General features: G+C 34.5%; 1 protein-coding gene across 1 annotated transcript in view; it reads right to left on the bottom strand.

Annotated features, from left to right (window-relative positions):
- Window positions 1-5,034: 5,034 nt before the first annotated feature.
- The window catches only part of LOC110640990 (rust resistance kinase Lr10), a 28,545-nt gene continuing 17,567 nt past the window's right edge, over window positions 5,035-16,012 (bottom strand). The window contains exons 2-4 of the mRNA XM_058148544.1: window positions 6,652-6,681; window positions 6,500-6,541; window positions 5,035-6,300 (exon numbers count right to left, since the gene is read on the bottom strand). Coding sequence (XP_058004527.1) covers window positions 5,177-6,300; window positions 6,500-6,541; window positions 6,652-6,681 — 1,196 coding nt within the window. The 3' untranslated portion in view covers window positions 5,035-5,176. The remainder of the gene's footprint in view (window positions 6,301-6,499; window positions 6,542-6,651; window positions 6,682-16,012) is intronic.

A 16,012-nucleotide genomic window follows, 5' to 3' on the forward strand; every position in this document is an offset into this window, starting at 1 on the left:
CTGTGACATTAAGTTGTGTATATAAAGAATTATTTAATAAAAAATTTAAGATCTTAAATATTTTGTATATGATGGGTATAGAGTTTAGCTAGGCTTCCATAGTTTTAGTTTCCTGATAGAGATCGGGTTGAGTTAGCCCAAAATAAATTTATAGCATTTTATTTTATTTTTTTTTGGTTTGCATGTTGGGCCTTGATTTTGCTTCTGATTATGGTGTTGGAAATAGTGAGGCTTATTACGGATCTCGGGAGCTTTATGCCGGTCTAGGTCCTAGTGCTAGTTCGGCCCATAGAATTGGGTCATGACATTTACGGAGATTGAGTATTTAAAAATTCCATGTATGCCATATATTTGATGGAAAGCCGAGTGCCATGAGAAAGAAATTTATCTTTTTGGCCTATTATATTAACTAAATAACACACCTCAATACTATTCATGCAATGAGTGGCTAATCATTGTGCTTTTTATAAGGTAAACTCAATTCCTCTAAATATCAGACACAAATTTTCCCCCTCATGTATAGAAGATCTTAGGTTTAGAATTAATTTCTTGATTTCATTTTTGTAGAATTCTTCATTTGTTGTGAGATGTGAACATATGATTTATAGATTTATATGTTGGAAATTGTTATTGTTTCTTTAAGGAAAGATGAGTTGCCTAAGAGTTCATGGCTTGTAGCAAGTTCGAAAGGCTGATTATTGGAGTGCAGTATGAGCCATAAAGTAAGTATGAACATGTTAGACTTATTTGGTACATTTTCCACTTAAATAGAGTTTATTATGGTTTTATATATCATAATTAACTTACTCAATTGTTGCTTCTTTAGCATAGAAATAAGTTGGTTGTTATATATTTCTCTCTCTCTCTCTCTCTCTCTCTCTCTCTCTCTCTCTCTCTCTCTCTCTCTCTCTCTCTCTACACCTTTTGGAATTCTTTCCTTTTTGTTCTTTTGTCCTGGAAATTCTTATGCTTAAGTTTCTGTTGCTTGAAGGAGTTGACATATGTTCTTCTGAGTGTATGTCTGCGTGTTATTCTTTTTCCAAGATATGTTGTCCATGTGTCTTTGAGGCATGAGTGGCTATATGTTTTTAAATTCTTATGTGTTTCTTGTACATACTGCACATGCATTGAAGATTTGCAAATAGTAGCTATGCATTGAGAGATAGGGGAGAGAAACAAGTGCCCTGCAGGTAGCAAATTCAGAAAGAAGTATCCATCCTTGAGTATATAAATAAATCTTTTAGGTTTTCTTGGTGCTAAATCACTCATAAATGTTTTTCATGTGCATTGCAGAATTGTGTAAACTATAAAGAAACGAAGTAAACATCCATAACAATAAAATTTACATGGTTTATCCTTTGAACATAGGACTATATCTACGGACATGCTATCTTCCACTGTCGATAAATAAATCATCAATTACAATCTCAAAGCTATTTACCCATCAATCTAATTATACCAAGAGAACTCTCACTAGATATTTGCCTATAATAAATACATTAATTAGTCACTCTTAGTCCCCTCTAGACATAACTAAATATACTTACTATTTTAACTACATTATACACCACAAATGGTGTCATCAATTACATAAGTAAGAGCCCCTATTAATAGGCAAAAATTCCTTCTAAATACTATGTCTTTTCTCCACCTTAGGTCGAAGTCTCTTTCTACGGCACTACATTGGACAATAGTCGTTCATCTTGGATTATGCCCTTTCTTCACCTTAGGTCGGAGTCTCTCTCCCTCCATGGGACTGCAATGGGTAGGAGCCTCTAATCAACGGGCAAAGCTTCTCTTTCCTTGGGAAAGAGTCCCTTTCCAAAGTGGGTGAAAGCCTCTCTATGCAATGGGCAAGAGCCAAATAACCTCTCCATAATATTCCTATTTGTAGTGTTAGTCACTTTAATTCTAATCTAATTAGGAATCCAACAAAATTTAGGAAGAAATCTATAATATGAGTTCTACTTAATATAGGAAATAATCCTCCATCTTATTGAGGAATATTTCTCCAATTCAAATTAGGAAAAGGCCTCTCCAACTCTTACTAGGATTATGAGTCACAAATCAACAGTCTCTACCTTGACTCAAAATCCATTAATAATTGCTTACCTTGAATTCTTAAGTGTCTTTAATTATCAAATCTCTATGCTTGAGCTTGAACCCTTCATATCTTCAACTTTTCAATCTTCATCTTAGATGTAACTTGTTTCTTTTTTCAAAAATCTTCTAGTCATCAAATTTCTTCATTTTCCACTAAGAGCTCCACCATAATTTCAACTCTCCATCGCTTTGAGTTTGCATCACCATTGTTGCACATGTAACTTCTACATGTCGCAGTGACTCCACCTTTAACCAAACTCATTTGGATCACCCTAAAGCTTTGATAGCACTTGTTGTCTATCACAGAAGTGTATAAACTACAAAGAAACAAAGCAAAAATATACAATAACAAAATTTAAGTGGTTTACCATCTCAATATAGGGATACATCCATGGGCATGTCATCTTTCACTATCAATAAATAGATCATCAATTATAAGCTCAAAGTTATCTACCCATCAACCCTATTATACCCAAGAGAATCCTCATGATATACTTGCTCATAGTAAAAATATTAGTTAGCCCCTCTTAATCTTCTCTAGACAGAACCCAATATACTTACTACTTTAACTACATTATAAACCACAAAAGGTGTCCTACTTGACTATTCTATCCCACAAAAGGTGCCCACAGTTTTTGTGGGCATGGTGGCACGGGGAGTTTGTGTTATGTTTTAATTTCACTAAAAAGTTTTGTAAAAGACTAGCTTCCAATTATTAGCGTAGATGCTCCACCTAACCGTCTTCACGGTACACATGTTGCTATACTAAGTTATAATTCATTGTCCCTTCTGAAAAATCTGTTAAGTCAGGAAGAGATAGTGAGATATTAATTAAAACAAATATTTATTGTTCTGCTTGCTAATGCTGCTTTTGTTATATAGAAGTAAGGATGCTGCTAAATATAAGACATTAATGAATTGAAGTGCTGTAATTGGTTATGGAGTAGGATCATTAAGCCCTTTGAGTCGTCTTTTCAATTTTTGCCTTGAACTTGAAAAAAGTTCTTAGGTTAGTTTATTTGGATTGGAGTTATTATTTTTCTACAATTTCACTCTTAATTTTTTGAATCAACATTTCCTCTTGAAAGTTTCCCTCATAACATTTTTTATTATATTGTAGGAAATGTTTGTTACAGCTTACAATTGGCAGCTATTTTTATTTTCTCATTCGTATTATAGAAGCAATTTAATATTTCATCAGTAGTATAACTAGGTTCAAGATTTCAACAATTTATTTTTAGTATATTTCATTGCCTTGTTTTACCAACATGTAGTGGTCTAAGGATAGGCCTGCTTCCTTCTACTTTTGTCATATTTATGGTGTTCGGTTTCCATTTGATTATGTGCATAGATCCTTTGGTGTGAAATTTATTTGTTTGCGATGTCTTAGTCATGTGGGTCTTTAGGTTGAATGCATATTTATTGTCATGTTATTAATCAGTTCGTCTTGTCATGTACTACATTTGTTTACCTGTTTAGTTTGGGTAGATGAAATTTACTTTTTACATGGGCTTGAACACATTATTTGTTGAGTAATGATTTCATGTGAGTGGTTTAACATGAAAGACAATATATAGCAATAGTTAACTGAAAACAGTGTGCATCTTTTTTGCTTTAGATTTTGAATTAATGAAAATAAAGGGAGGAATTCCATACAATATGTTTAAAATACATAGTCCACAAAAAATAAATAAAATTGAATTTTCAATAATTTCTTGTACAATCATACCTATCTATATTTATGAATTATAATTACAAAAAAAAAAATTCGTAAATTTGAAATCAATAAGCGTAAATAATTCAAAATACAAATAAGAAATTGATTGCTTGCAATTGTATACAACAATTTAGGAAATTAAAAAGAAAAAAAAAACCTGTGCAATACGTTGGCAATTGACTAGCTTTACCGAATGGCCCAAAGCTATCCTTTAATCTTTCTATTATAACAGTAAATTAATGCTCTTCATAAAAGGAGGAATTTGCATTCCAATTTCCAAATATAAGTAAGTAGAAGCTAGAGTTAGACGTGCAAATCAAATGAAAAAAAGATTAAAAAAAAAAACAGATTCTAATAATTGTTTGGAAAATATAAAAGCCCCAACGTGGCCACCTATTATGAAAAAAGGGAACAAATAAACAAATAGAGCGCCTCCATACAAGAAAATTGAACCTTGTAAAAATACAAAACTAGACGCTCTTCAATTTCTATCAACAAATAAAAAAAATTACCTGAAAGCTTTGATTACTGACCCCATTATTTGATATGATCAACTAGACAAGAAACATGAATAATAAAAGAAAAAAAATCATGTTAATTCCATTCAAACAGATCGCATTGACAAGCTGAATTGAAAATTATGCTGACCCCTTTTCAGATTCATAGGAAACATGCGGGGAAAAGAAAGGAGAACTCAATTCATAAACATCAGAAGGAGAAATCGTACGTACCTCATTAGGGTGAATAGAATAGATTAATTTTGATGAGCTTTTCTCTTTATAGAACTAACCAATTTACCATTCAACAATATTGCTCAATTTTGATCAATAACTCAAGACTATTTATGGTAAACTTTGATCCTATACCTAATAGGAATCACAACAATGCTTACTCGATTGTTAGACCCTTTGAAATTCACAGAAAACATAATGCACAAAATATTGAAGTTCAAATCCAAATCAACCCTTGTGTTTTGAAGATTGAGAAACTACAATCAATCATCATAATAGATACTAAAATGCATTAGCTGAGCTATTTTGAAAAGAGAGGATGATGAGTACTTAGAATCGAATAAACCCAATGTATATGTTCAAATCCAAAAACTTGGTGAACTCTACGGTGTTATTTTTGTCTTACCAATGTGGCCTGGGTCATTTTGAGAGAACCATAAATATGAATAAAGTAGCCTACAAGTTAAACACACACACACAAGATCACAAACTATCATCATTCATTAAGTCATTAACCTTAGTCTTTAGAGCAAATTAAAATGATAAAACTTGAAGACCAACTCTTTCAAGGTGTGGGGATGTTGGCCTTCCCCTGCGCTCTTCAGAATATTATGTATCAAGTTACTTAACTTGGATTTTCAATCAAGCTACTTGATTCTGTAAAATCACCTAATTTTGATGATAATTCTCCTCCATCTGTAGTCACTGAGCCAATAGGAAATAGAACAGGTCTGGGAGGCAATTCTAGACTTTCCAAATCTCCTTCAAGCATCTCTACAACTTTGTTCATTGGAGGACGATCACATGGTTGCATCTGTATGCACCATAATCCTGTTAAAATCATTTTCCTAGCTATTATGTTTTCCTCCTCTGTTGTGTCTTCTATTGCTAAATTTCCTCTAGAGAGTTGGTCATGAACCCAAAATGGGTAGTAATCTTCACTTAAATGTTCAGCAACTGCATTTACATTCTTCCTTTTGTCTGCCATTTCTAGAATTAACATTCCAAAACTATATACATCTGCTTTGTATGAGAGACGTCCAATGTTTTTGTAGAATAATTCTGGTGCCATATATCCTATTGTTCCCCTTGCAGCTGTAAGAGATGCAATGTTCCCCTTTGTTGGATAAAATTTAGCAAGACCAAAATCTGAAATCTTTGGCGTAAAATTTTCATCAAGAAGAATGTTGTGAGGTTTGATGTCAAAATGAAGGATTTGCATGTCACAACCTTGGTGCAGATATTCAATGCCGTAGGCCACTCCAAGGGAAATCTCACAAAGTTTTTCCCAACTTAAAGAAATAGATCCTTCTTGATGACACATATAATTATTAAGAGACCCATTAGACATGAATTCGTATATAAGAGCTTGCTTTGATCTCTCAGCACAAAAGCCAATTAATTGTACAACATTAGTATGGTGAATCCTCCCAATAGTAGCAACTTCATTGATAAAATCTTGTCCATTAGTTTTAGATTTATTTAGTACCTTTATCGCAGCCAATTTACCGCTACGAAGCTTTCCTTTATACACAGAACCAAAGCCTCCTTCTCCTAACTTTTCCTTGAAACCTCCAGTAATCTTCTTAATGTCTGAGTAGGAATATCTTATTGGCATAAGGTTATTGTGGCTCTGTAAGAATTCTTCAATAGTGTCATACCCTGATAAATGCCTTCTTCGCCATTTATAAGTAAGAAATGCCATTAATAATGGAGTCCCACATGAAGCTCTTGCAGCAAGAAACATTCCTATGTGAATTTAATAGTGGTATTCAAAAGAGACAAACTTATTAGTCAATATTGTCCGCACACACACACACATGTATATATATATATATGGTTTTAGAAGCGTAAGGTTTGTAAGTAGCTATGTTTTCATATGTCTTTTTGTTCGCTCTCTGTATATAGATAAACATGTCCGAAATTAACTAATGAGAAGAGTTCTTACCAACAACAATACCACCAACATGCATGATCTTTGGGAGCCAAACTGCAGCAAATTTAAAGGAAAAAAATGTGAGTATTCTTAAACGTTAAAAATTAAGAAGTAATAATTAATTAAACGTAGATCACATATTAAATAAATGGCAGAGGCCTTACTTCTGAGTCCAAATCCTACGTCAATGGGACCTTCAATCAATTAAGAAAACAATAAAATTAATATTTATAAGAAATATTCATATATTATTAGAGCTTAGCTGCATCAGAAACTTATGTATTAGTTATTAAATTTTTCTTGGTCAAATTCAATTTATGATAGGCCAAGAAGAATAAAGTATCATGATGGAACAAAAATAGATTGTAAACATAAATACATACGCACCATATGTACCAAAACAAATACGACACACTATCACCAAACAATATAATTTCTTGCCACAAACAATTTATCTAATTGGATTGGGTAATAATATAATTTTAAATCAATATTTAAATGCTAATTAACTAAATAAATCTAAGCGTTTATATTTATTATTCATTTAATATTTGTTCCTATTTTATCTAAACCTTTTAATGAATTTAGATAATAAAACTAAAATTTTCAAAATAAAAGAAATTTTATCCAACACCCAAATTTGTTAAATTATAATTTAGTTTTTAAATTTTGGTAAAACCTTACAATTTAGTTTCTATATTTTGAAAATCAAGCAATTTAATCCTTCAAATTTGATAAAACCTACAACTTAGTCCCTTAATTTAAACTTTATATTTAAATAGCATAATAAATATATTATTCTTCCCCAAATTAATTTTTCTTCTTGTCAAGAATTTTGCAAAATTGTTTTGAAATTTTTCTTAAGTTTTCTAATACGTGTTTTTTTTTTAGATTTTAATCAGTGACATTTTGTTTCTTAAAATAAAATAAAAAATTATTGCGCCTCAAAAACAAAGATCGAGTCAGGTTGGGTTTACAGATCATGACTCGACTTGGAGATCGCTTCTTAGAGTTTCGATCTTTGCATTTCCAGCAGGTTCATTTAGGGATGGGCTGGAAGGCTAGTTCCAACTCGATCACAATCTGTGATGACTAGATTAGGGTTCCCATTTTTCTCTCGCAGAAAATATATAGAGTTAAGGGCATTTGGTTTTTTTGCTATAATTAATTGACAATTGGATTGAGGGACTAAGTTATAGATTTTACCAAATTTTAAGTACTAAATTGCTTAGTTTTGAAAATATTGGAACCAAGTAGTGAGTTTTGCCAAACCTTAAGCACTAAATTGAACCTATTAGAATTTGAGAAGAAAATTTGGTATTGGGTAAAATTTTTTTAATTTTGAAAGGTTTAATTTAATTATCAAAAATTAAAAGATTGGATAAAATAGTAGGAAAAGTAAAAGTTTGAATTTTTTTTCATTGGCAAAATTTAAATTATTGAATAAAAAAAATTTAATATTTGATTGATACAATGAAATTTGTTTGACAGAAATGTACTTATGCAATACTAATATGTAATTAGTCATAAAATATAATTTCAAATGGTGCAAATGTGCATTATAAAATGCACATATTTTGTTTTAAGGTAAATTTCATGATTTAGAATTGTATGTATATGCTTACATAGTAAATAAATTAATTTGCATATAAAATACATATATGTGAATTAATTGATAAACAAAACAAAATAAGAGTAAAAAAAAATATATTCAAACATTTAATTAATCGACATAGGAAGCTCGGTCAACTTCATCACTAAGGAAGTATTCGAGAAGCTTGGCCAAAAACAGGAAAGATTGGCAAATGTGACATACCCATTGGTTGGCCTTTAAGATAAGACAGTTCCTATTCTAGAAACCACAAATCTGGTAGTGATCTTGGGTGATAAGGGGTTTAAACGCGAGATCAATACAAAATTCACAGTAGTCAACATCTCGTTATCATACAACATTATCCTTGGTCGTCCACTCCTAAGTAGCAATGGTTATGCATGAAATGCTACCTGCCAAAGGAGGCATAACCATTATCCAAGGAACTTAAAAATCAGTGCAGAAATGCTATTAGAAGTCAACCAAAGTGGTGACAGAAGTTACTTTACCGATAGAGCTTCTGGAGAAACTAAAGAGTCAAATCTCACTACAATCATCCAATTAAGTAATGGAAGTAGAACTGCAAGAAGGGAAGAAAGTCTGCCTTGGCACTGTACTCAATGGGTCAAGTGAAGAGGCAGTGATCCAAACCCTAAGAAAGAGAATGGCAACATTTGCTTGGCTAGCACAAGATGTTAAGTGCATAGACCTTAATATAATTACCCACAGGTTGAGCATGGATCCATAAGTAAAGCTGGTTTAACAAAAGAAGAGGTGCTTCACACCTGAACGCCAGTAGATAATACAGGACGAAGTCAAGAAGTTATAGGAGGTAGGTTTGATTCGAGAAGTCAAGTACCTGACCTGGGTAGCCAACATCATCTTGGTTAAAAAGGTGAATGGCAAATGGTGAATGTGTGTTAAATACACAGTTCTCAACAAAGCCTACCCAAAGGACCACCATCCATTATTGACCATTGACAAGTTAGTCAATGCAATGGCCAAACATGAAGTAGTATCCTTGGTGGATGCAGTGTCTAGATACCATCAAATAAGGATGGATGCAGAGGATGAGGAGAAGACTGCTTTCATGATAGACTCTGGGGTATTCTATTATCGAGCGATGCCATTCGAACTCAAGAATGCAAGGGCAACTTATCAAAGGCTGGTAGATCGAATGTTTAATGACCTGAAGTGTAAAATCATCGAAGTATATGTAGATGATAAGATTATCAATTCCAAGAAGTTGGAGGACCATGCCAAGGATGTAGTTAAGGCTTTTGACATGCTTAACAAAGTTGGGATAAAGATCAACTCGGACAAATGCACCTTCGGCGTGAAAATTGGTAAGTTCCTTGGTTTCATGATATTTGAATGAGAATAGAAACAAATCTGGATAAAATCTGAGTAATAATCGATATGCAGCCACTGAAGAACATAAAAGAGGTCTAACGACTCAACGAGTGAATCACGGCACTTAGGGGATTCATTAGTTGTTTAGCCAGAAAATGCCCGCCTTTCTTCCAAGCATTGAAAGCAAAAAATAACTTCAAGTGAGGAGAAGAATGCCAGGTAGCTTTTGAAAATTTGAAGCAGTTTTTATCATTTGCAGCTTTGCTTAACTTGCCAAAACTGGGCGAGGTATTGTTTTTATATCTTGTAGTGACAAAAGAAATAATAAACTTGATCCTCATTAGAGAAGAAGATGGCAAACAAAGACTAGTGTACTACATGAGTCAAGTATTGAAGGGCTCTAAACTTAACTAACCAATTCTAGAAAAGCTTGCTTACGCAGTTCTATCTTCAGCAAACAAGTTAAAACCATACTTTAAAGCCCACACAATAAAAGTTTGAACAAATTATCCCCTATGGAAAATTTTACATATACTAGAGGCATCTGGACGATTGGCAATATGGTCAATGATCCTCGGGGTGTATGACATTAGATACATCTCGAGGATAGCAAAGGCACATGTGCTCACAAACTTCATGGCTGAACTAACACCAGTACTCACAATCAAGGAGAAAGCAAAGGAGAAATGCAATGTGTGGGCGAATGGAGCATCGAGCTCAACGAGTGCGAGTATGGGCGTAGTCCTTGAAGGGCCATACAGAGCAAAATTAAAGTATGTGGCCAAATTAGCATTCTGAGCAATAAACAACATGACCGAATACGAGGCCATTCTCATGGCCCTGTGCATCATCAAAGAGATAAGAACCCAAAAAGTAAATATCTTCTATGACTTACAATTAGTCATTAACCAAATATAGGGAAATTATCAAGTTAAATACCTGAACTTGAGCAGATAAGAGTTACAAATACAAAGTATGCTATCATAAATCCAAGCATACAATGGAGAAATAAACATTATCTAATTACTAAAGGAGGAGAACCAAGAAGCAGATTCCTTAGCAAAGACAACAGCAATAGGCAAACAACACCTGTCATAGCCCATCTCTTTTGAGGAGATAATAGCACTGACGGTGGATAAGGAGGCACTCTAAATCAACATTGAGGAAATATGGATGACACTTATCTTTTGCTACCTAAACCAAGGTGCACTACTGAATAACCAACTAGAAGCCAAGAAGATAGTCTAGAAATCTGTGAAGTACAACATCATTGATAACTGATTATATAGAAGGTCTTATCTTCAACCATGGCTTAAATGTGCCAGCAGAGAGGATGGACTATTGGTTCTCCTTGAAATCCATGAAGGCTTGTGTGGTAGCCACAAAAGGGCAAGAACGATCACCAAAAAGGCATTTAGGCAAGGGTTTTTCTAGCCTATTGTAGTTCAGGACACTAAGGACTTGGTTCAGAAGTGCAAAAAATGCTAAGGACACAGTAACATCCCTCGACTCCCAGTAGAGAAACTTTTTGCCATCGGTAGCTCATGGCCATTTTACCAGTGGGGCGTAGCATCCTCAGACCTTTCCCAATAGCATCGAGGTCCTACAAATATGCTATCTTCACCATCGATCATTTCACTAGGTGGCTAAAAGCCGAAGCATCTCAATATGTGATGGCTAACTGGGTAATCACCTTTGTCAGATAGAATATCTTTTATAGGTTTGGAGTCCCCAAGGTCATTATCATTGATAATTTTACTAAGTTTGCTAGTAACAAATTTAGAGAACTTTGCACCGAGTAGGGAATTGACCTTAGATTCACTTCAACTTATCACCTGCAAATGAACAGAATGACAAAAGTCACGAATCGAACAATACTTCATGGATTAAAAAGGCAACTAGGCAAAGCTAAAGGAGCTTGGCCTGACCATTTCCTGAGCATTCTATGGGCCTATTAAACTACACTAAGTTCGGCCAATGGAAAAACTCCATTTTCACTCGCTTATGATTCAAAAGCAGTAATTTCTGTGGAGGTTAACATCCCATTAGCCCAAACATAGCACCTCAAAGAAGCTTCATAAGAAGAAGGCCTTTGCTTTAACCTTGACACAATAAAAGAGCTAAGGGAAGTTGCTTTTGTTTGGATGTCTCAATATAGATAAAAGATGATCAATATGTATAATAAGAAAGTTAAAGTTTGAGCATTCCTAGTTTGAGATTTAGTTCTTAAGAGAGATGATGTCATGGGCGGTGTAGTTGAAATTGGGAAGCTAGGATATAATTGGGTCAGACCTTTTATCATTTCAAAGGTTATCCACCCTGGGTTGTATAACATGGACCTTTTATCATTAATGAAAATCGCTATTCCTTTCCTCCAAGGTTATCCGCCAAGACAAATAGCAAAGTCTAGCCTCAAGCATGGAGCATCTGTAATCTTTGCAAATATTATCAATAAGGAGGAATTATTTAGAAATTCTATTTGTCTAAATTATCTAAGGGTGCTTAGCCTATCCATGGCAATAGTCCACTAGGCTAAATTATCTAAGGGTGCCTATCCCATCCACAGTGATAGTCCATCACACTAAATTATCTAAGGGTGCCTAGCCGTTCCATGGCATAGTCCACCAAGCTAAATTATCTGAGTGTGCTTAACCCATCCATGGCGATAGTCCATTAGGCTAAATAAATCAAGGGTGTTAAATCCATGGCGACAACCAGACAGACTACTCATAACCTAAGGGTACTTAGTTTTTAATAGCTAAACGAAGGCTATGACAACTCTAAATTTTTAATAGGGAGATCAGGGCAATCCTAGTCTACCTTCTTAAGTAAACATAGAATCTGAGCAACCTTTCAAAGTAAGTGGTTGAAGATTAAAAACCCAAATAAATAAAATGAGACACCTCAAGTTAATCAAAAATAAAAAATACGTGAAGCTACTTTTATGACTTTTATTTGGCTTGCGGGTACAAACTGTATTACTTATCTTATTGCAATTATTTCATTACTCTGCTCGACCTGTGGATTTGAGTTTTCTTATTACCATTATAATTATTTGCATTATTTTTTGATCCATTTAAGTTATTATTGCCAAACTATAAATACATGTAAAAAATTCATTGCAAGTAACACGTAATGGAGGAAAGGAATAGCGATTTTCATTAACAAGAAGAACAAAATAAGTACAAAGCATCAAATAAAGGGGCCTACATCATCACCTTCACCCCTTTGCTCGCCCGCTTCCTTACCCTCGCCACCACCAAGTTCTGCCAACTAGGAGAAGTTATTTCCCAAATAGCACCTTTGAAGTTTAGTGACAATGTCATTCTGAGCCTTGACATAAATCTTGGCTATCTAGTCATTAGTGGTGGCAAGGTCACCCTCTAACTCTCCGATTTTCTTTCTCAGCTCGGCCTGCACGATCGAGTGTCCTTCCTGAGCAACAGCGAGTTCATCCTCAAGAGTAAAAAACTTTTCCTTTATTTGTTGAAGCTCGATCTTGAAGTTTTGAGCCCTATTCTTCAAAGTAGCTATAGCCTCTACCAGTATTGTAAGCCTCGTCTCTAGAGTGCCGATGCATCTTCGCAATGCTTGGTTCCTTTCCCTCAAAATTTAAGTGCACGACAACTGCTCTAGCTAGAGTGACACTAATCAGAGAGCCAGATCATCATCATGCTCACCTTTTAATTGAGAGTGGTTGAGTGAGAGCATGTACTTCTTCGTAAGCCAGTTGGTGAGCTTTAGGTTGTCTACAACTGACTCATTCGCTAACATTAGCTCAACCATTTGCTTTGGCTACGGAGGGGAAAGAAGAGGACTGGTTTCAATATTCTTAGGCTCAGACTGAGGAGTTGGTTCCTCATGATGTCCCTCACCTGAGGGAGGGGAGGAAAATGGTGCAACAACTCTTGTCCTTTTGGGCACTAGTAGAGTGGCATCATTAGTAGGCAGAGAACATCTAACTTTCTTCTTTTTCCTTATGAGCTGTTCAAGGTTCTATGCTCAATTTGCATCTCTGCGAGAGCAAAACAATTTCAGTAAGTAAAAATAATTATATGATAAGTTAAGTTTTTACCCTCAATAGGGATGTTGTTGTAGTGCTCACCCGCCATGGGGTATTAAGTCATATAAGTCGACTCCCACCATTTAGATTTGGCCTTGATCAAAGTTTTAATCGACACTCTATCCTACCAAATGATTGCCTTAATTTTATTCACCATGGCTTTTTCCTTGGGGTTAAGATAAACCTTTCTCGCCTTTTTGTTTGCCAGGTAATTCTAGCTAGTCTGGATACCTCCCTAGCTTTCATTAGAAGTATCCTCCATAAAGAAAAAATTGTTTTCCTACCTCTTCAATGAGGACGGGAAATCGATGAATAGTCCCATCCCTTTTCGAGCATGGAAGTGCCAATATTCCTCTATCTTACATGTGTTCAGCTAGAAAAAGTTAGAAAAGATCTAGGCAAAGGCATGCAGTCCTTTTCTTCAACATAATGCCTAGAAAGCTGAGAGTAGTCGCCATTAATTGGGGTGCATGCAAGGAATGGATAGCTCATAGTACTTGAGAATTTCGAGGTCCAGAGGATCGAGTGGTAGCTGCAGTCTGGTTTTTAGCTGTTCCTTATAGATAGCTACATAAACAAGGCAAAGAAAAGTGCTGTCTGCCCATCCTTTTCATTCGACGAGTGATATTCGGAATCTCTCCTTATCAATACCATAGTATTTGGAGAAATCGAGCAAATCCCACCCACACAAGGAAAACTACATCTCGAAAACCCTAAACGGTACATTCTACCTAGATGTGCCTACCCCAATGTTCTCAGAAATAGGATGAGCATCAGGAATGTTACAGTAGCATTAACTAGGGTGGATGGATCCATAACTTTCGGAGCTCCCCCATTGTTGACATACTTATATTATATACATATTTTAATATACTTTTTATTGCATTTCATAGGCATTTTGTTAGTTAATTGCATAATTTCTAGTTAGTTTTATAGCATTTTAGGATTTTGAGTTATTATGGCTTAATTTCTTGATTTTTGTGTTTTATCAAGTGATTTCATACAATCCCAAGGCCTTGAGCATAATTGAACAAGTTGGGAAGTAAAAAAGGACAAGTCATGCACTGAGGAGAAAAGCACAGGCCTTACACTAGGGAGTCCTGCCTCGCGTAATAAGCTGCTAGAAGCATGCCAAGAGACAGCACTTACACGAGCTATGTAAAGGGCCCTGTGTAATGGTCCCTGGCTCATGTAATCTTCTGCCCACCCACTTGATGAAGGCTTTCAAGGCTCTAGAAAGTTACATGGCCTGCCCTATGTAATGATACACAGGCCGTGTTAATTGCCTTAGTTCAGACTCTAATTTGACTCTAACTCTATTTCTCTTGACTTGGAAAGACTTCTAAGGCCTTTAAAATTCTAAATTGATGGTTTTTATGCCATATATAAATACAAGAAGTCAAAAACAAACTAGGGATCACATCTTTTACATTCTGCAAAATCTCATATCTAGGTTTCTTTATTCTATTTCTTTAGATGTTTTGTCATTTTTATTTTGTTTTTATGTTGATTGTTAAACTCACAATAAGTGAGTAGTTTTCTTAATTCTAGGATTAAGGGTGTAGCACATTCAATATGCTATGGATTTGCATGAATTTACTTAATAAATTTGGAGATTTGTTCTTTGATTCAATTTCTTGTAATCTTAATGCCTGCCATATGTAGAGCTCCACTTAGTATGATTTTAGATATTAAATGAAGGATTGAAAGGTGAAGATTAATGTTAAAAAATAAAGATATTAAACTTAGGGTTTTTGACTTAGAGATTGGTTGATATGCTATATGGATTTCATAATTAATCAAAGAGCTTAAAGGGTCTTGAGTGCCTTGAGAGAGGACTTAAGATAAATCAGATGAGAGAGTACTGAAGATAACTCAGATGAGAAAGGACTTAAGATAACTCAGGATTAATTTCCTTTAAAGTAACAACTTTCTAATTTATTCAATAAATGAGATTAGATCTGTAATAGGTTGAAGTGTAAGCCCCTAATTCTGGAATTGCTTTTATTAATTGATGACCTTAGTTGAATTGTTTAGCTTTATTTTATTTTATTAGTTTATAATAACTTAGTTTATATTCTCATCACTATAATTGGTAGTCTAGATAGTTATAATTGCTGTTTAGTTTAGTACTCTCCAAATTCCTTATGGAAACGATACTCACTCACTACTATATTACTTGTTAACGATCCGTGTACTTGTGAGATTTTGTACAATAAATTTTTGGTGCCGTTGCCCGGGAACTTTTGTTAATATTAGACACTAGGCAATTTAGCTAATTTGAACATTTTATTTTATTTAATTTTTATTAGTTATTTATTTTTGTTTTCTTTATTCCTATTTCAGGCCTTCTATTTAGTTTATGACTAAAACTGAACCTGAAGATATACTTGAATTAGATCTAGAGATAGACAAAACTCTAAGAACCATTAAGAGAGGGAAGAAGCAATAGGAAGCTGAAACTTCAACCATGGTAAATAATAGGCCAAAGCCCTTAAGGGATGATGGAGCCCCAACT

The sequence above is a fragment of the Hevea brasiliensis genome, chromosome 6, assembly GCF_030052815.1.
Source record: "Hevea brasiliensis isolate MT/VB/25A 57/8 chromosome 6, ASM3005281v1, whole genome shotgun sequence".
Classification (NCBI taxonomy): Eukaryota; Viridiplantae; Streptophyta; class Magnoliopsida; order Malpighiales; family Euphorbiaceae; genus Hevea; species Hevea brasiliensis.